The sequence below is a fragment of the Dryobates pubescens genome, chromosome 9, assembly GCF_014839835.1.
Source record: "Dryobates pubescens isolate bDryPub1 chromosome 9, bDryPub1.pri, whole genome shotgun sequence".
NCBI lineage: Eukaryota > Metazoa > Chordata > Aves > Piciformes > Picidae > Dryobates > Dryobates pubescens.
The window spans coordinates 37,877,756-37,899,135 of NC_071620.1; the positions used below are offsets into that span (position 1 = coordinate 37,877,756).

The following is a 21,380-nucleotide window of genomic DNA, read 5'->3' on the forward strand; positions in this document are numbered from 1 at the left end:
ATATATATATTTATTTATATTTACACACACATATATCTTTAAGGAATATGAGGCAATACATAAGCCAAACAAGAAAATGTTATGGTTCTGATTAGAAGTGATTACATAAGCCTTTACAATAAGCATTTATCATTTATATAGTATCTTCAAGATCTCTTTAACACTTGGAACATCAACAAGCTTCGTAGCATTATTATGCTTAAAAAGAGCCAGGAGTGAAGAGAGTGTCTCCAAATTTGCTATGACTCTCATGAAATTAAGACTTAGATTTGTAGCTCTTAGACCAAACCCAGACTTTTGGTGGTATGCTGCAGTCAGTTGTGAAGTCTGTTAGATGTCTGGCATGCAGCTAAAGCCGCAGCTAATCACTTAGGCATTTCTGCTTGCACACATGTTCCTACACTACCCCTACATCTTGCACATTTTAAACACCAGCTTAGTTACATGATGACACACTGGTATGAACTGAAGCAAACAACAGAAATTGGCACTTTGAAGTGACACATTCAAAAATATTAGAAGAGGCTACAGATAAGACAACTAAATCTTTACTGAGACCTTAAAATATGTGTGCATACAAATGTTAATCTCAGGGTTTCTCACTCTGCCCCATGCATTTTTTGAATGCTTGTCTGCCAACACTGCACAATAGCAGTGTTCTCCATGCACCTACTCTATCTGGTTTTCCCTTCTGAGTGTAGTAAAGGTCTTATTTGCTGCAAAGTGTTGCAAGGGTTTGCAGTTTTCCTGTGGACTTTTACTGTAGTATTCTTCCTCACAGCCACACCCATTTTGGGTCCCTTTGCTTTTAATAGGAGCAATTGTAAGTGTTTTATGGGAAGAGACAAAAAGTAGCTGCCATTTGCTGCTCTGTTGGAGAATTCTGGGACTTACTCAATACATTGAACACAGCTGGTTCCAGTCACCCAGCTCCCTTCTTGCACTTGCCTTCCTCTCATGTTGCTCACCTCTGCAACCTCAAGTTTAATCCTTGCATCTAATTGAAATCAACCCTCTTTTAGTTGAAAATGATTACCCCTTGTCCTGTCACTACAGGATCTGGTAAAAATCTCATATTTCTTATCATTATATATTAAAAAGATACAGTAAGGTCTCCCTTACTCCCTCCCTTACTCCCTACATCCCTCTGATCATTTTTGTGGCTATCCTCTGTACCCACTCCAACAGGTCTATGTTTTTTGCTGTGATGAGGATGTCAGAACTTGACATGATACTGCATAATCTGACCAGCATGGGGTAGAAGGGGAGAACTACCCTCCCTCAACCTGCTGGCCATGCTTCTTTGGATGAAGCCCAAGATACATGTTTGGCTTTGTGGGCTGTAGGCACATGTTGCCAGATCACGTCCAGCTTTTCATCCACCAGTAGGCCCAAGTCCTTCTCCCACAGGGCTGCTCCAAATCCATTCACACTTGGTCTGTAATAACACAGGTGCAGGACCTCGTGGAACTCTGAGGTTCACATGTGACCACTTTTCAAAGCCTTGAGACCATGACAGGCCTCTCTGAATGGCATCCCTTCTCTCAAGCACACCAACTGCACTGCTCAGCTTGGTGTCATCCAGACTGGCTGAAGCACTGCAGGCAGAGGGACCACAAAGAAAGCCAAACCCCAGCGATTACCAACTTCTTGAAAACTTTGTGCCTCAAATTTGTTTCCTTCCCTGTAACCATGAAGAAAGAGCACTTAAAAATAATCACAGGGGAAATAAATATTAGTGCTGTTTCCTGCATTCACTTTAATGAAAGTAAGTGTAGGAAAGCAGAGGTGGAAATCCTAGAGATACTCCTCAGAACTAGGACAGGGGAAAAGCAGCTTTCCCTCTGCTTGGGATGATGAGGTGTGAGCCATATACCATCAGGGCAATCCAACCAACCAATCTGACTGTAACAAGACCATAATTGGTATTCCATACTTAAAAAAACTTTACTGCACAGCCAGGGAAGGTGTAATAGAGGAACAGGGGGGTTTTTTGTGGAATGTGCAGTAGAAGAACAGATTTTCCTGGCACACACATGACTAAAAATGCAACAGGCAGTCAACCCAGCTGCCACTGCAGGTGGTCCTACCTTGCAGGGCAGATTAGCCTTCCCATCTTCTGCTGCAGATGGCTGTGCCCCACTGTCACCTCTGCACAGTTACTGCCAGTTAGTAGATCACAATAATCCATATCTGGACCAGCAAGCCAATGTCTCTTCTCAGCCCTACCATTTCTTTCAGGCTTTTCCTGCTGCCCACCCTGTGCATGCATTCACTACCTGAGTGCAAACTTCAGGGTCAGCACTGAAATTAACTCACCTGTTTCTTTGAGGCAGCTCCAGTCTCGCTTGCAACCAAAGGACCACACATAGTTGTCGCCTTCAGCTTTTCTTTGGTGAGAGGGATCCTCAAGGTGTATCCAGCTTGCCTCCTGGGACCACCACCACTGGCTTACCACCATGCTTCTCTGAGGTTTTCTTGTGGGCAGACAGTATGGCCTCTCTCAACCTAAAAGCCTAGAGAGCCCCCAAATACTTGTGCAGTAGGAAGTCTTCTTTCATACCAAACCTATTCTGAACCTTTAAAAAGATGAATAAAATGACCACAACCCTTGGAGATGACAGAAAATGGAGGAAGGTTGCAGCATAAACCAGGGTTGCCTGACAGGAGAAAAGCCCCACTGCAGATCATGGGTCACTGGTGCAAGGTGCTGCAAGCTCACTAATCTCAGTTACCTGTGAGACTCAGCCAGGACCATTTGGATTTAAACCACCTATTTGCCTCTGTCTCCTTCCACATGATAGCAAACAGCTTTAGTCAGTCTGAGAGCAAAATCTCTAGCTGAGCTCATCAGCCATTAATTATCCACAAAGGGACCTCCTCTCCACAGGAGAGCCTTGGAAAAGAAACCATTTCTCTTTGAAAAATGGTGTCTCCCTGCCCTAATTTGGAGGGGGAAACAACAGGCATAAGATATTTAGGATGACTATATTAAAACAAACCAACTGACCCAAAACAAACACATCCCCAAAGCAACATATGAACAAAAAAAAACCTCCAACCATCACCCCCTCAATTCTGCATTCCACAGCTGAGTAAACTGCCATGCTGAATTGTGAACCTTTCAGCACTTCTTTCCCTGAATGTCTTCTGTATTTAAATAGTGGTTCATAAAAGTAGTTCAGTCTGGGTGAAATTTTGTTCAGAACAGAAGAAATCGGCATCCAAAACCACAGACATATTGTTTCAATGTAAAAGACCAAATAGTGGGGAGTGAGGCTGGAGAGGAGAGAGGATCTTTATTTCCTCGAGTAGGCTTAACCTTTACCAAGCAAGTAATTCAGGTATCTGGAAGTTGTGTTTCCCATATAAACAAATAATTCAGGTACCTGTAAATCCTCTGCTGCAAAGAGATTGGGATGTGTTAGAGCACTGCCCTCCTGCTGCTGCCCAGCTGTATGGAGGGACTTTGGTACCCATGTGCAGAAGTTTTATTATTTCCTGAAAGAGTGGTCAAGCATTGGCTGTGCAAGGAGGTGGTGGAGCCACTGTCCATGGCCGTGTTCAAAAACTGCATAGACATGGCACTTCAGGGCATGGTTTAATGACCATGGTGGTGTTAGGTTGACAGACTCAAGCAGCTTAGAGGCCTTTTCCAACCTTAACAATTCTGTGATCCATTATACATATACATACATAGAATAAACCAGGTTGGAAGAGACCTTCAAGATCATCGCGTCCAACCCATCAACCAATCCAACACCGCCCAAGCAACTAACCCACGGCACCAAGCACCCCATCAAGTCTCCTCCTGAAAACCTCCAGTGATGGCGACTCCACCACCTCCCCAGGCAGCCCATTCCAATGGGCAATCACTCTCTCTGTATAGAACTTCCTCCTAACATCCAGCCTGAACCTCCCCTGGCGCAGCCTGAGACTGTGTCCTCTTGTTCTGGTACTGGCCACCTGGGAGAAGAGACCAACATCCGTCTGTCTGCAACCTCCCTTCAGGTAGTTGTAGAGAGTAATAAGGTCACCCCTGAGTCTCCTCTTCTCCAGGCTAAGCAACCCCAGCTCCCTCAGCCTCTCCTCGTAGGGCTTATGTTCCAAACCTCTCACCAACTTTGTTGCTCTTCTCTGGACTCGTTCCAGCAAGTCAACCTCCTTCCTAAACTGAGGGGCCCAGAACTGGACACAGTACTCGAGGTGCGGCCTAACCAGTGCAGTGTACAGGGGCAGAATGACTTCCCTGCTCCTGCTGGCCACACTGTTCCTGATGCAGGCCAGGATGCCATTATTTTACCTCCAGTGCATATTTACCTTCATTAATGTTACTTTTGTAGTTTCCTACCTAAACTTACACTCACTGTGAGCCAACTATAGCTATAGATACACAACAGTCAGTAACTCTGACCTCTCAGTTGCAGAACTGGGGTGTCTCCTTTTCTTTTCCAAGACTCAGGTAAGTTACTCAAGGGGCTATGACTGTTGTTTATGACAGCTGTGACATTTGTTGTTAGTCATCCCTCACAATATTCACCTCCCAAGAAAAGCTCCTGCAGCAGCTTGATGCCAGCACAGCATAAAAAGTGTCACAGATACTCACCATCACCCATCATAAATAAAACATGAGACTCCTTCCAAGGTCCACATGTTGTCAAGGCATTTGATGTAATTGGTTTTGGCATCTGACAGTGCAAAATTGGCGAGTTAAAGGCTGCCCTTCATTACCACAAATCACAGAATGCATTGGATTCGAAGACACCTCTGAAGATCACCTAGTCCAACACCCCTTCAAGGACATCCCCAAGTGGATCAAGTTGCTCAGAGACCCATCAAGCCTGACCTTGAATGGCTCTAGGGATGGGGCCTCCACCACCTCCCTGGGCAACCTGTTCCAGTGTCCTACCACCCACATAGTAAAGACTTCTTCCTAATATCCAATCTAAATCTACCCTTTTCTACTTTAAAACTACTGCCCCTTGTCCTAGTGCTACAGGCCTTTGCACAGAGGCCCTCCCCAGCTTTCTTGTAGGCACCTTCAGGTACTGGAAATCTACTATAAGGTTTCCCCAGAGCCTTGTCCTCTCCCGGCTTAATACCGATCTCCATAGGAGAGGTTCTCCAGCCTTCTTCATCATTTTTGTAGCCCTCCTCTGGACCCTCTTCATCAGGTCCATGACCTTCCTGTGTTGAGTGGTCCAGAGCTGGCCACAGTAGTCCAGGTGAGGTCTCCCTAGAGCAGAATGGCAGTCACCTCTCTTGGTCTGCTGGCCACACTTCTTTTGATGCAGCCCCGGCTGTGACTGGCCTTCTGGGCTGCAGGTAAGCATTTTTGGTTCATGTCCAGCTTTTCCCCTACCAGTAGCCCCAAGTCCTTTTTCTCAGGGCTGCTCTCTATGACATCATGGCCCAGCCTGTACTGATAATGGGGATTGTCCTGACCCAGGTGTAGGACCTTGCACTTAGGTTTGCTGAACCTCATGAAGCTCACCTAGACCCACTTCTCCAGCTTGTCCAGGTCCCTCTGGATGACATCACATCCCTCTTATTGACCTCAACACTCAGCTGGGTGTTATCTGCAAACTTTCTGAGGGTGCACTCAATCCCACTGTCTGTATCACTGCGATATTAAATAGCACTCATCCCAGGTATAAACCACCAAGGAACACCACCTGTCACCAGTCTCCATCTGGATTTTGACACATGTATGACTACCCTCTGGATGCAACCATCCAGCCAGTTCCTTAGCCACTGAACAGTCCACCCAACAAATTCATCTCTCTTCAACTTACAGAGATGGATGTTCTCCTGATCTGTTGTTACTGTCAGTCTTGCTTATCCGGGGTGTACACTTTTTCTTCTTTACATACCTGTAGAAGCCCTTCTTGTTATTCTTCACCTCCCTTGCCATGTTCAGCTGTGCTTTGGCCTTCCTGATCTCATCCCCACACAACTGGGCAGCATCCCTTTACTCTTCCCAAGACACCTGCCCCTGCTTGAATTAGCTCTGCCGTTTAAGGGCAACAGGTAAAAGGCTCTTACTAGCACCTTGTCCATCTAAGCCCAGGATGTTATTCCACAGTTTGTCACAGACAAGCCTGATACTGCTATCCCTCTTCTCCTTCATATCTAGTGTAATGCTCTGGCAATCAGCTCTACAATCTCCTGAGCAAAGACCCTCTTCCCCTTGGAGAAAGGTCTGTGCCATTAGATGGCAGCAAGCCTGCTGCTGTGTAGGCTATCCCATTGCTAAAAAAAAATAAAATCAATGTGGCAGTGACATCAGCGAGAGAGCCACAGGCTGGATCTGCCTGTACCTTCCAGTGTTGCTGCCCACAACTGGAAAGAGAAGAAAAATAACCTGTGCCCCAGATCCCCTTACCAACCATCTCAAGGCCCTGAAGTCTGTTGATAGCTCTTGCTCACAGTCTTCACACTCTTGGGGGGGAACAAGGGACAGCCTGGCTCTCACCTGGCTGCAGGAGAGCCAGATTCCCCTCTGGCCAGGAGCTTGTCTCGTTCTGAGGGGAGCATGAGAGACACACAGCCCCTAGGTCCCCCCGCCCTTTTGCCTTCGCTCTTTGTGCTCATTTGCCGCTTTGGGAGGCTTCATCCGCCCTGGAGCCCTTGGCCTGGGCGACCACACTGCAATGGCAGCTATACAGGAGTTACACTGCCGCCGCCCGCGGTGAGCCAGAGCCGCCTCCGGCCAGAAGCTCAGACTCCTGGCGCTCTTCGAGTGGGGCGAGGATCACCCTGGCCCTCCCTGTGCTTTCGACTTCGCCCTTTTTGCTCTTTCGCCGTGGTTTTGCCGCCTTGGGAAGGTCCCAGCCCCGCGATCCTCCGCTGTGGCGCCCCTCGCCTCGGCGGCTTCGCTAAAATGGGAGCCACAGCGAGGTTTGAACTGCCGCCGGCTCTCCTGTCCCCGCCCGTGGCGGTCGGAGCCGCCTGCAGCCGGGAGCTGACGCACGTCTTGTTCTGAGGGGAGCACGGAAAGACGCAGCCCCCCTGGCTCTCCCCGGTCTTTTGCTTTCGCTGTTTCTGCTCTTCTGCCGCTCTAGGGAAATTCGCCCGCCATAGAGCCCTTCGCTTCGGCGACTTCGCCGAAATGGCAGCTGTGCAGGAGTCCAACAGCCAGCTGTGCAGGAGTCCAACAGCCAGCTGTGCAGGAGTCCAACAGCCGCCGTCTCTCACGCCCCGGCCGCGGTGAGACATCCGCCTCGGGGCTGCAGCTCAGGCTCCTCCCGCACGGAGAGGGAGGCCTGGGGACACTCCGTCTTTCCCCGCCCCTTTGCCTTCTCTCTTTTGGTTCTTTCGCCGCGGTTTTGCCGCCTTGCGTGGTTGCTGCCCCACGATCCTCCGCTATGGACCCCTTCGCTTCGGCATCTTCAAACGGTCTATTGCTTTCCAGCGATGCCGTTCGCACACAGCCCTGCACCTGCTGATGGACTTCCAGAAACCGAGGCCATTGTGAAGCGTTCAGGTGAGGGAAATGCATTTTACAGGTAGTGTCAGCAGGATGTAGAAAGGCTTGTGTAAGACATACCCAGATACGCACCACGTTTTAGTAGGCTTTAGAAGATTCAGTGCTTTGGGTATACCACTTTCACTACTACAAGAGAAGCCATGTCACATGGCTTAGCATTTGTAGGTAGATGAAAATCTTTAATTCTTGTTGTCTCTTACTGATTTCCAAGATAACTATCACAGAAACATTCAGGTTGGAAAAGACCCTCAGGATCCCCAAGTCCAACCCAGAACCCTGCTCTACAAGGTTCCCTCCTAAACCATAGCCCCAAGCACCACACCCAAACTACCTTTAAATGCATCCAGGGCTGGTGACTCAACCAGCTCCCTGGGCACCACATTCCAATGCCTGACCATTGTTTCTGTGAAATTTTTTTTCCTGAGGTCCAGTCTAAACCTACCCAGTCATAGCTATATGGATAATGGAAAGGCAGGAGGGAAAAAGGCGGCTTGAATTTGCTCAGCCATTTGGTGAAAATTGAAATGTCTTCGGCTCTGAAGACACCACATGCATTACATGCATCAGAGGTTTCCCTCCATACCTGGATTTCTAGATTTAAGCATAGCTTTGTATTACCATCTGCAAGCCCACACCAATTCTCAGCAACACCACCGACTCAAGCTTGAAGGACCCACCATAGTGACTTCCAAATGCTTGGTATTTTAGGGCAGGATTCTCAGCACAGAATGATTAAAATTATGGGGAAATGATTTTTTTTTCCTGTCACCAGCTCTTTCAACAAGTTTAAGACAATTTGAGCGAAGGCTGGCTAGCATTCCCAGTCAACATAGGGAGTGTCACAAAGAGTAATAAGGGTGTTTCAGATTGCAAAAGGAATTCCCCAGTAAGTTGGTCCTATGCCCCTGAGCAACCTAATGGAGATTCAGGTTTTTATGCTGTGGATCAGCTCCAATAATGAAGATTAGGCAATTCATCCAAGTAAGTAAGGCATGCTTTGATCAAAATCTCATTGCCCATTCGCTAAGACTACTCAGGAGCTCCCTAAGATCATCTTACCTGGCAGCAACACAGATGCCCAGCTCTTTCAGCCCTCGCATCCTTGTTTAGGCTTGCAGCAACCACTTCTAAGACTTAGGAGGCTTCTGTCTGCATGAGAGTCCTTGACCAGTACAAAGCAGCTCCCTGTCACATCAGCGTTGCTGCCTTGCTGCCGTTTGTTCAGCTTAAGGAAGGCTTCTCCAGACCATCGGAGTTCACGCAGCTGGTGTACACAAGGACACATGATGCACTCTTTTCACTGGCATTCTCCAGGGATGAAGATGCAGCAGTTCTGATGCCGTCCTGCCTAACACGAGGGGGAGCCCTTGCAGTTTTCAGTTAACTCGGACGGTAGCAACAGGCCTTTTTCTACCCAATTTCCTGATCAGAACGAAACAAGAAATGGCTTTCAGGCCTCTTTTCTACACAGGGAGCTTGCTTCTGGTTCAAAGAAGTGCAAGCCACGGATCACTAGGAGAGGGGAAGGTCACTTACTGCAGATGCCTTCCCCACACATCATGCTTTCTGAAGAGGGGTCAGGAGTCAGGATAGACTGTGGACACATTTTCCCCTGTTCTCATCTATTTGTCGTTTCCAGGACTCCAAAAACACCAGGGAGCTGGTATCGCTGGTACCTGACTTCTCTGAATTGCCCTGTGGTCACATTTTGCCCAACAGAAACGAGACTACGGGATCATCTCATTACCTCTTAAATGAATAAGGCTCAACAAGCTTTATTCTGGAGAGCTTTGCTACTTTCAGGAAGACAGATCTGGCCACTTTGAAAAGACTGAACAGTTTTTGCACTCTCTTGCTACCCAATTTTAAATGCATTTGAGCAGAGTACTTCACAATATATTTTATGCACTATTCTGTGCATGGTATGTCCCTATATCTTCTATAATTCTACTCACATATAGTACTTATCTTGGTTCTGAAAAACTAACTGTAAGTGCACCTACTGCAAGATTTCAACATTTGTTTGGTTGTTTTTGTTTTTACAAAGTACTGGCATCTTTCTCCTGAGCATCTTATTCACAAGTCACCGAGCCATGCGTTTCTGTTACACCACCCTTCCTTCGTCCTTCTGTGTCCCCATTTTCTTTAAAGCATTCAACAGCATACATTTAATCAGAATAATAATTCCATCTGTCCTGGGAGTCAGTACTGACAGTTTTACTATTAAAATACACATATTTATCTTAGTGCAACTATGCTTAATCTGATGGAGAAGAGCCTGCTGTGCTCAGTGCATCCTGTCTTATATCCAGCTTCCCATTGCAGGGCTGAAGTCTAGCTGACACCAGGGGCTCCTTGAAGGCCTCCACAGCCCGATCCATGGTCGCTGCTGGCCTCTGAGACCCCACAAGTCACCTACATGCCCTAAACACAGGCCTCCAAAGGCACTGCCACATAACCACTGGAAAACCATGCTTTTTTTGGTTGGTTGCTTAAGTTTTGACAAGTGACACAGAACACATTCAGAGAAAAATGTGGAACAGATACCAGGGGCTGTGACAAGGAACAGAACACTGGAATTGAGACCCTAATGGGGGACAGGGCAGTAAGAGCCAGCTAAACCTCACCTACCAGCAGAGAGTACCTCCCAAGCTTGGCACTGCCAACTTCATCCTCTCCTCCCAAGTCTGAGGTACAGGAAATCAGGGTCTCTGCTTGGAAAAACCAGGCTCCCTGGTTCTCCTACAGCACAAAGCCTCATGGACTCATCCAGTCCAATCTCCCTGCTGAGGAGCTGACCAGTGCTGCCTGTTCCATGTCTCTGTCATGTTGCAGTAGTTACATGACAGCTTCCTCACCACTGCAGTACTGTCATGCTCCTGACACACTTGCAGATTAAGCTTTTCCCTTCAGTTTGCAGTACTAAGAAAATACAGAAAAAGATGAGCTAGCATCTGCTCTGGTTAGATCCTGCCTCAGACATAACCTAGAGGGCAAGCTTAAGTCACTGTGGGAGATACAGAGTAAGAGAAAGTAACCAAGTCAACTGCAAGTGAATCCTAACTTTGAATTACAGACTCACAGAATTGTTTCTGTCTTAAAAGACTTCTAAGATCAAGTCCAACCATCAATCTAAGACCACCATAGCCTTTGAACCATGTCCCAAAGTGTCAAAGCCACATGTTTCTTGAACATCTCCAGGGATGGTGACTCCACCACCTCCCCGGGCAACCTATTCCAATTCCTGACACCACTCTATTCACAAACAGCAGATCCAGCAGGAGTTGTTTCCCTGAGAAAAGATGATCCAAAGGATGAACTGCTGAACCCAACAGCAATCCTCTAGTGATGTCCTAGATAAATGATCTGCTGATTCTGCCCTGGGGCTGCAGTTATCCATGAAATATTTAGGGTTTATTTGCCCCCACACCTTTTGATTGAAATGGCTACCAAGGTTTTACCTGCTCTCAGTCAGCAGATGAATTTTCACTTTCATCTTCCCATAGAAGCAGCAGTCCTTTTACATATGGCATTTGAACACTTACACCATCAGTGTGGGATGCAGCTTACCTCTCATTCAAATGCAAGCAATCAAGAGGAATGGATTGGCTCACGCATCTCTCCTTGAAATCCTCACTGCAAGCAGGTAACAATTCAATCAGTAAGAAACAAATCAATTAATCCAACAATTGTGCAGTAAGTTGGTCCTGAAGCAAGTCAATTGCTTTACTGTCCTGTTTTGTTAATTCAGGTTAACAGAAAACAAGTAAACAGAGTTACAAAGACACTAAGACATCCTGGTTCCAGCACAGAGGTATTTTTACCAGCTTCTAAGCAGCTCCCTGCTGCAGCCAAGGCTCTAAGGAACCTGACCCTACAGCATTGCTAAGAACTGCTCAGTGTAAGACCTGAGTGCCTTCTCCTAGAAAAGCTCTTCTCTTCCTCAGCAGCAGACAGTGTCCAGGGAAAGAAGTCCAGACCTGCAAGGTTGAATCTGAAAGGCATCATCCGTGACTATGGCAGAGATTCAGAAATTGCTTCCAAAGGTGTGATGCTTCATTAACACCCATCCCCAGGTGGATGTTCTTCTAAAATAGCAAAGTTATACTTAATAAATACATACAACTTCCTAGAAAATTATGCATGAATGCCATGCTTTGAACCAGGCTGGCAGTCAATCATCATGCAGCCTCTTGCTCAGCCTCCCCATACTTCAGGGGGTAGGGGGAGAGAATTGGAGGGGCAAAGGCACAGAGACTCATGGGTTGAGATTCAAATTTAAGAACTGAAATAACAACAGTAATGATAATAAAAATAGAATACACAACTAGTGATAACTAGTGCAGTTGCTTACCACCTGCTGACCAATGCCCAGCCTGTTCCCAGCTAGCCATCTTGGAAGTCAGAAAATCCTGAAACTGGAATTCTGGAAGAAGCCCAGCTTCCTGGCACATCTTCAGTTATGTCCTGAGCATGATCCTGTGTGATATGGAATATTCCACTGGCCAGTTTTGGTTTGCCACTCTGGCTGTGTTCCCTCCCATCTTCTTTCTCACCTGCACACTAGCAAGGCAGAGGGAGTTGAAAAGTCCTTGATTTCTTAGCAACTGAAAACATTGGTATAATGTCAACATTCTTCTCATACCAGTTCCCACAGTAAATCCAAAAAACACAGCACTACTCTAGCTACTAAGAAAGAAAACTAGCTTCAAGCCAAAACCAGTACAGTGAGTTGCAAGCATGATGGTGAGGGATCAAGCTGACTATGAAGGGAGTAAGGATAACACACAGGACACTGCAGTAGCAGCACATCCTCTAGTAAGGGTGACAACCTGCATAAACCTCACTGGTGCACTCCAAAAGCAGTAAGAGGAAGACAATGCCACTGTGGCACTGGTTAGCAACAAAGTGGTGCCAAGCACTGAATGCACAAACAGAATGCCAGGAGCTTGTTCGTGCACCAAAAATGCGTGATGTTAGAGCACTATGGCAGAAAGCAAGAAAAGGCTTTAGTGCCGCAACAAAAGTCTTGCATATACCGGCACGGAAACAACTCAGTTACTTCTCAATACTACCACAGCTTCCTATTCAAAACTACCTTGCAGAAAATAATGTAAATAAGTTCATTTTTTTGCAACTAGCCATCTACTTCCTCCTGTTCCCACACTTCTGCTTCTCTCAGTCTCACCAAGTTTCAAAGGACACAAAAGGGTTAATTTTGAAGGTAACAAAGCTCTGTATTTTTCCCAGCTGAAAACCTGTTTCTTTGCAGCCCCCAACTTTTGCCCCTGCCACAGCTAAGTTCTGCAGATTCACTTCTCTGTTGGAGTGAGATAATTCCTAGTAGATCAAAATTGTGGAAATATTTGGAGCACATAATCAAAATCATGTATGACAATAAATCACCTCGATGAAGTCAATGACTTCAGTCCTCATGAGGTAAGAGCTTACTAAACCCCCATTTGTGAACGAGGACAGCAATGTCCAGAAAAGTCATAAATTATAAAAACTCTGCCTTATGTTCCAAGTCCCAGTTTAAAACCAGAACAAAACACCCATTTGCCCTTGTTTAAAAATAAATGGTAAACTTTCCAAAGGTGCTCCCAGCCATTCAACCTACTGATCTAGTTCAGTGTGTTATGGAAGTTGCAGCAGAGGGATGAAGTCTCCCATATGAATTCTTTGCATTCTGACTTAAGACACGCTATTACCACAAATGCCATCTTCAGGTCAACCAGAAAATCCACAGGTACAGCTCCTTGGCCAGCATCCTGTCATTTTGGTATTATAGAAGCCCCAACTCCAGAATGTAACCATTAACTTTACAGAAGGTACCATGCTGATAGTGTCAGGCTTTGGTGGGATGTCAGTTCTGACCATCTATGTTTCAAGGTAAGTGCATAAGGAGAGAAATGGCATTGTTGCCCGTAATCTAATGCCACAAGTTCTTGGTTTGTCTTCAAATGAAGAGAAAGTCTTTATGAAGCCTGTATGCATATGCTCCACATGAGAAAAGGACACAGCAGGGAGTGTAATTTCTCATCACTGGGCTGAAATTCAGCTCCTGTGAACGGGTTCCTATTTGAACCCTACTTTATCTCTGCTGCTTTCCTCTAGAGTACCACATGTACAGCACACCAGAGGCACCTCATCATGAATAGGGACCACAGACAATGCCAACACAAGTACTCCTCTACTACCAGTGGAAAAGAATTGCCTTTTTTTTTTTTTAAAGGAAAAAAGATTGCAGAGAATATTCCAGCTTGCTCAGGAAACCCCAAACTTGTAATCACTTGTCTAGGCCATAGCAGTGTCCATCCTAATTATCATCCACATCCTCAAGCAACATCTGAACAGAAATAAAAGAGATAAGGCTGGTCAAGGACACCAAGAAAAAGGTATCATTCAACAGAATTTGAAATACAAAGGTAACTAATGAACAAGCTTGCTTTGTTTGTTTAAATAGGTTATTTAATGAGTTTTAAGAAGAATGTATTTTGAAGCTTAGACTGCAGTAAGACTGCAATAAGGTACAGTCTCCTAGCTCTAGAGTAGACAGTGCTGTAACATTTGCCAAACCAGGTATCTGCACATTTGCTCCTCTGTTATTATTTATAGGAAAAAAGAAACCAACCCGGACTCTCATGAACGGTAATCCTGCCCTCACTTGGCTGTTTCACTGTAGAGCAGAATAAGGACAGCAGCCTGTTAGGTCTTCTCCCAAAATACGGACCAAATGTTGAGCAGGAACAACACACTGTCATGATCAGCTGCTAATTCAGCTTTTTAAAGTGACAAAGAAAACAGAGCAGTTGGTTGGAGGCAATACTGAAAAATAGCATTGCTCCTTTCCTACAGCAATCACCAAGAATTGCTCTTTTGCTACTGAAGTCAAACTGCCATTGCATTAATGTTCATTCAACACATGTGAGCAAATCTGAGTTTAGGTAGGTAGCTTTGAGTTCATTTTCCCACCTTTTTGTATTTTCTCCTCTTCTCTCTATAGCCAGTGCTTTATTTGTTCCTTTTCTAAGCCTGCATTACACCTTTATCACTTCTATCTCCAGCTGCTTGGTCCCAGTGGGACAGAGGCAGAGAACCGCACCTCTTCAGTCTTCTGGCATCGTCAATACTGTGGCAAAGGGCAAATCAATACTGCTGAATTAGTACTGAGAAAGAAAAGAAAGAAACAGGTCAATTCCTCAGACTGTTGTTTATCTTTTAAAGGCCATTTTGCCTAGCCTTTAAATTCTAGAAGTGCACGTGAGCTTCTGCAGTTAGTGTGAAAAACGTGACTGAGCTGAAAAAATGTCAGCGCTTGGTTTAAACAGGGCAGCGCACGGAGGAACCACAGCCAGCCACTGTTTGAAAGTTGCTGCTCAGCTACTCAGACATAAAAGCAGACATTAGGTGTAAATTTCATATTTATTATAACAAAAATTATGACATGTTCATTTGTGCATTCGGCTTTAATATAATTCTTGGTATGTAAATGTTCTACAGCAAATGAGCTCTATACAATCATGCTGGTTGTGGCAGCAGTAAGGAACACAAACAAAACCTGTCTGTAAAAGTAAGGAAAGAAAGAGATCAAAAGTGGGTTTCTTTAAATGGTCTACACCACCTCACTTCTAGCTAACTTGTATACAGCCATTCAGTCCATTAACGCTCAGTGACCATGGCCCAAAGAGTCACTTAAAAAAAGGTCAGTTTTTCAGGTTGTGTCCTTAATGCCAAGGCTAAAAAACATTTAAGCATCACTATACAACACTGAACTATTTACAGGAATTTCCCAATCAACTGTTCTCTCAGAGAAAATTAGTGAATCTCAGTGACTTAAGTCACCTGAAAGAGTAAAGCAACTCCTAGGAGTTAGTCTCCATATTCTACAAATGTCTATCATTTTCAAGACCAAAAAAAGCCTTTTCTCTCAAAGAAATACAGTATTACAATATTACTTATATCATTTAGCACTGGCTACTGCCCTGCTTTTCAAACAAAACAAACAAGCCATTTTAAAAAATATTACATCCTCATCTGTTTCTCAGCAATATATTAAACCTTTTTATTATTTTTTTTTAAAGTTTTTTGTTTGTTTGTTTGTTTTTACACTTGATATGTTAAGGGATGGTTAACTATTTGAAACTTTACCGGTCAAGCATCTCTAGAAGAAAGTCAATGAATATTAAACCTAACAAACTGAAAAGCTGCAGTTATCTGTAGTGGCAGGATAAGGAAGAAGTAGTATATAAAGGAAAAAGATAAGGAAAACCCCTGCTGTAATGCAAGCCCACTGGGTCCTGCACTCAAGTCTCTGTTTGTTAGTCTATTTCTGAGCAGTAAATAGAGTGGGTCATAGTGGTGTATCGTAATAGTCTGCCAGGTGGTCCATTGGATACTGTCGCTGCTGCTGCTGCTCCTGGTGCTGCTTCATAATCTCCTTGACTTCTTCTTCAAGCTCTGGTGGGATGATGAACTGGTCATCAGGATCAGGTTGTGCTGGAGCAGCAAAATAGCCCCCTGTTTTTCTGAGTGGAGCATCTGCTGCAACTTCAATTAAGTTATGGCTCCTCTCTTGTGGTGCCACAGAACCGTTGCCCCGCCAGCGCCCTATTGTGCCCGTGGCAGAATATTCAGCTTTCTTGGGAAGGCTGGGCTCCTCTTCATTGGCACTGATGACGATACCTTCGTCGCTGGCTTCCGTCGGCACTTGAAGCAGTTGTTTCTCCTTTGCTCGGCTGCAGTGGATGTCTACCTCCACTTCCACACGGCTGCCGTTGGTGAACACCCCCTCGATAGGCTCCTCGTCGTCGCTGTCAAGGCCGTTGTCAGAGAAGGCGCTGGAGAAAGTGGCACTGGAGAGTTGCCGCTGGAAAGAATTGGACAGGCAGACAGGATGCAGCATGCAGCGCTGCTCCCCTGGGTAGGCTGAACTGTTCTCATTCATGGTTACCTGGGGGGGCTCATCGGAGGCAGTGGACCCCACCTCACTGCTCATTTCAGAGGTGGAGATCTCGCTGCTGATCTCTGAAGCCATGCCGCTGCTTGACGATGGCATCCCAAGTGCATCTGTTGGCCTGTCTTTGATGACCACATTGACAGACTGGGGGAAAATGCCCGGGCTAGGGGGTGGGACCCCATTAAGTTCACAGCAGCAAAAGCTGTCCTCTGTCACGTTGAGCTGAACCACAACAGCGCTGATACTGTCATTGCAGCCGTAACTCTGGGCCAAAGTGCAAAGCTTCTTTGCAGCTGCCAGCGCATCAGGCACATTTCTGACTGCCTCCACTGCTTCATTCATCGAGAGGCTGTCCCACAGCCCCTTGCTCCCCAGAATGAAGAACTCGTCTTGTGGAGTTAAGGTGATGGACTGCACGTGAGGACGTGGCACAACACTTGGGTGAAGGAAAGTGTACCCCAAGATTCTTGTTGAATCTGTCACACCATTCACTTTGCCATCCTGAAATCAGAAAGGACAGGAAATTGGAAATACATACATAGAATACATACATAGAATAAACCAGGTTGGAAGAGACCTTCAAGATCATTGCGTCCAACCCATCAACCAATCCAACACCGCCCAAACAACTAACCCACGGCACCAAGCACCCCATCAAGTCTTCTCCTAAAAACCTCCAGTGATGGCGACTCCACCACCTCCCCAGGCAGCCCATTCCAATGTGCAATCACTCTTTCTGTATAGAACTTTTTTCTAACATCCAGCCTGAACCTCCCCTGGCGCAGCCTGAGACTGTGTCCTCTTGTTCTGGTACTGCTTGCCTGGGAGAAGAGACCAACATCCGTCTGTCTACAACCTCCCTTCAGGTAGTTGTAGAGAGTAATAAGGTCACCCCTGAGTCTCCTCTTCTCCAGGCTAAGCAACCCCAGCTCCCTCAGCCTCTCCTCGTAGGGCTTATATTCCAAACCCCTCACCAACTTTGTTGCTCTTCTCTGGACTCGTTCCAGCAAGTCAACCTCCTTCCTAAACTGAGGGGCCCAGAACTGGACACAGTACTCGAGGTGCGGCCTAACCAGTGCAGTGAAGCAGAAAACAATACACAGCACCTGCATCTCCTTGCATTTTATGGATGACTGTTTTTTGCCATTTACAGAGAAGCAAAGTGACTTGCAAGGAGGTGACAGAGCTGGCATTAAAGCATAGCAATGGCTGGTTTGCAGTCCTGCGCTACCCCTCAGCCACCCTAATGATTTGTCATCAGCATCACCTATGCACAGACCAACAAAGCAGAAGTCTGCAACAAAGAGCCATCTATTTTGCTTCTGCAGCTGCAAAAGCCCACTGGACTAATGTTTTACCAGTGAGTCAGACTTATCCCTCCTCCACCCACAATATCTGGCTTTAAACAGGGCAAAGCCACACACAGCTCCATTTGATACAAGAGCAGGTTATGGTTATTACAGCCACAAGAATCCTGTTTCACCTTGGCTCATCACTTCAGATACAAAAGTTCATTAAGAAAAATTAAGCATACAAGTCAAATGCTGCAGAGAAGTCTGCATTTCTCAATTAGCTGAGCTGTAGTGAAATGTTTTACATGCCCAAATTATTTATTACATTTCCACTTAGATATGACATTTCCAAGGGAAGGAGGAGTAATATCTGGAAGAAAAACATCAGTAAAAAGGGATGCGTATGAACAGTAAATCCCATGCATATCCAAATCCCAGGATCCTGTCCTGGTTGGAATCCAAGCTGACAGAATAAACAGAGCAAGTGTCTGAAATAGCAAGCTTGCCTATCTATCAACCTCCTAGGGATAGCTGTATCCTAATTGCATGTTCGAGAAGAACAACAAAAGTGAAGATTTACACTCATTTGGTCCAGCTGATGACTGCAGTGGTTCTTATAAAGTAGATAACCACAGAAAAGTGAATCAAAACAACAACAAAAAAAAAGCTGCTCCTTTAGAAACACTCAGAACAATAAAAAGACCTCACAACCTTGCTGCCTTGTTAACTTCCCTATTCGAAGGCTGACAGTAGTGATAAAGCATCAATGTGTATGAAATCAGTGAGTCATCTTCAGTTTTAGTGCAGAAATTTCTCCTCTTCTCTACAGAACAATACAATGAGCATGCCTCAGTGATGCACAGTATGTTGGAGTGACTCCCAACTTGTCACATTTGAGTTCCCAGTTGTCACCTTTCCCCGGCAAGATCAACAGGCACGTGACTTACTCCACACACATCCACGCACACCCTGCTCATGGGCATACAGCAGTGAGTCTTCTGCCCTTTCCTCCACCACTAGGAAGATTCAATATTTATTTATTCCTATGTATGCATCACACAAGACAAAGCAAAACTGACAGCAGTGGCTTCAAGCTCGTAAGGAGGGAACAAATAGTTTTCTCCTCTCTCATGGTTCAGTTGAGCACAGGATGGGTTTTCCTTTTGGGGAAGTGCTCTCTTCAAGAGTTGCCTGTCAAAGGGCAGCTCTGGGAACGCAGGAGCTCCAACACCAAAGCCAGTCTGCCAGGAGCAAGGAGTCTCCTAAGGGAAGGATGGCATTGTTCCAAGTGCTCTGCCCTCTTATCCTTTTCAAGTGGAGAGTAACTTCATGACAGCTCCAACACAGCAATTCCTCTCCCCATTAGGAGGAGGGTGTCTGCTTTCCCATTCCAATGCAAAAAGCTCACAGATGCTTACTCTCTGGAGCTAACCAAAATCCAGCCTGGCAATCAGATAGAAAACACATTTAGTAGCATGATATGAATCACCCTGAGAAGTGCAACCGTGAAACCCACAGCCTTAACACTACCTCTTAGAGCTTACTAATATTGACATGTAAATTTCGTGCACTGCTGTGTGAAATACTCTCCAAAGAAGCTGCAAGTTAAAACAGTCCCTGACCTCTGTGATAATAGCCTTATGTTGCTTAATCCTCTTCAGCTCTTCTTCACAACTCATCATGTAACATCTGGACAAAGGCAGAGGCTTCCCATTCCGACAGAGAACAGTTTGGCACTTCCCCACGTTTGCTGAGGTTAGAGTGAAGCATCCACCAGGATCCATGGGATCATGTTTTATATGACAAAGGACAGCAGAGCCTCCAAGTTTTTGTCCAGCTGTTCCAAGTTTCCTGGAATTTAAACAAAACAGTGATTGTTCTTTAATTGGAAAGCAAGTGTTATGGGTTCTGTGGATAGACAGCCACTGTTCTGCAACCACAAGCATTATGAGCATTGACTCTATTGGGTCACAGGGACAAAACCGCTGAGGACTGTGACACTACAGCAGTGCTGCAAAGAAATAACACCCAACTCTCAGGCACTGTATTACTTACACACATGCAGAGACTCAAATCTGCTGAATTTTAGAACAAATCTTGGCACTTTTAAGACTTGCACAGTTGTCTCTCTCCCTCTACAGCTTAAAGACATTTGTTTTAAAGGTCTGATAGAAGGAAACAGAGGGGATTAGAAAAGTACTGAGCACTATTAAATAAGTACAGGTCGAGCTAAAAAGTAGATTCCTATTATCCAGCTTGTTTCTTTGGCTTCTGAAGCCATAGAATTATTACTTTTATAGTGAAATCTAACTGTGAAAACCGTAATTTTTGAGCAAAACCAGAAGAGAGATGATCACTGTTTTGAGATGTCTTCAGAATAATGCTCTTGAAGTATCAAATGATGACAACCAAAATAAAGGCACAGTGGCTATTATAAAGAGTGCACACTTGTAATTTATCCTGTCAGTTACTAATGTGTTAAATGGGTTCTCTGATGTATTTAATCCTGCTGATTTTGCAGGAGTCATAGAGAAAAAAAACCACCTTATTTAACATCCATGGATGAAACAGAAGTCTTCAGAACTCTGTCACCAGAATGTAATTACATTTCAATAGTAAACTACGAAAACTCCTCCAGACCTCTCAGTATCTTGTTTATCAGGGCCTCCTCCTATAGCAGTTAGGAACTGCAGAAGTTAGAAAGCTAATTTTAGTGGTTACTAAGATTGATATTAAGACTAGGTGTAACTAGCAAGAACTTTTGATTCAAAATCCTGGAGAGAGAGTGTACAACTGTATTTGTAACCGAGGTACAAAGTGCTTCCTAATTTCAGGTGCAAAAAATACACTTCAGGAGTGCAATATTACCTTCTGTAATAATCCTCAAGGAATGCTTAAATGCAACTGGAATTAACACTACTCCTGGTTCTCCAAAGAAGTGGTTAACTTATTTTGAGACACCAAAAGAAAAAAAAAAAAAGGAAAAAAGAAGGCAGCTTTTTGTAGGAATTGCTGTGAAATTGCATTGGTAGTTAATGAAACCACTTAATAGGCGCTTTTGATACTCTGATGTGTTACTGTTTTAAGTAAATGGCAATCAATCACCTTCTCAGCCATCAGTCTGAGGTGCTGTTATGAGCAATTACGAGCAAGAAGCATTTTCTCTCTTGTGTTTGTAAGGTTCAATACCATCCTACTGCTTCCGTTTAGTTCCCAATACCAGAACTGCAGTGTTTTTCCTTTCCAAAGATGCAGCAATTGAGCAGTGAGCAATTCTACTTTTCACTCGATCCATTTCCTCAGTCTCTAAGCTGCTTATTTGCTTTCTCCTTTGTTTCCCTGACCTCTTCGTTCTCCTTTGTTCAATTCCCTTCATACCCCTCCTTCACTCAGTGTCTCCCCAGGCAAAATTTCTTCTTCTGTCAAGAACAGCATTCATGCAGGTTTCCAAACCACTACACAGAGTTACTATTACACTCACAGCTATCGTATCACAATCTCTTTGGATGGGTCCTGCCCAAATAATATTCTAAAGCCAAAGGGATGACAGGAGATGGACATTTCTGAGGAGTCAGACTACATGTTTTAAATATTTGTGTAGCCTCAAATAACCTGAATTGGTGCACAGGAACAGAAAGGA

General features: G+C 45.1%; 1 protein-coding gene across 1 annotated transcript in view; it reads right to left on the bottom strand.

Moving 5' to 3' along the window:
* Positions 1 to 14,905: 14,905 nt before the first annotated feature.
* Positions 14,906 to 21,380, bottom strand: part of PHLPP1 (PH domain and leucine rich repeat protein phosphatase 1) — a 144,540-nt gene continuing 138,065 nt past the window's right edge. Inside the window, exons 16-17 of the mRNA XM_054164072.1 lie at positions 19,363 to 19,591; positions 14,906 to 16,949 (exon numbers count right to left, since the gene is read on the bottom strand). Coding sequence (XP_054020047.1) covers positions 15,843 to 16,949; positions 19,363 to 19,591 — 1,336 coding nt within the window. The 3' untranslated portion in view covers positions 14,906 to 15,842. The remainder of the gene's footprint in view (positions 16,950 to 19,362; positions 19,592 to 21,380) is intronic.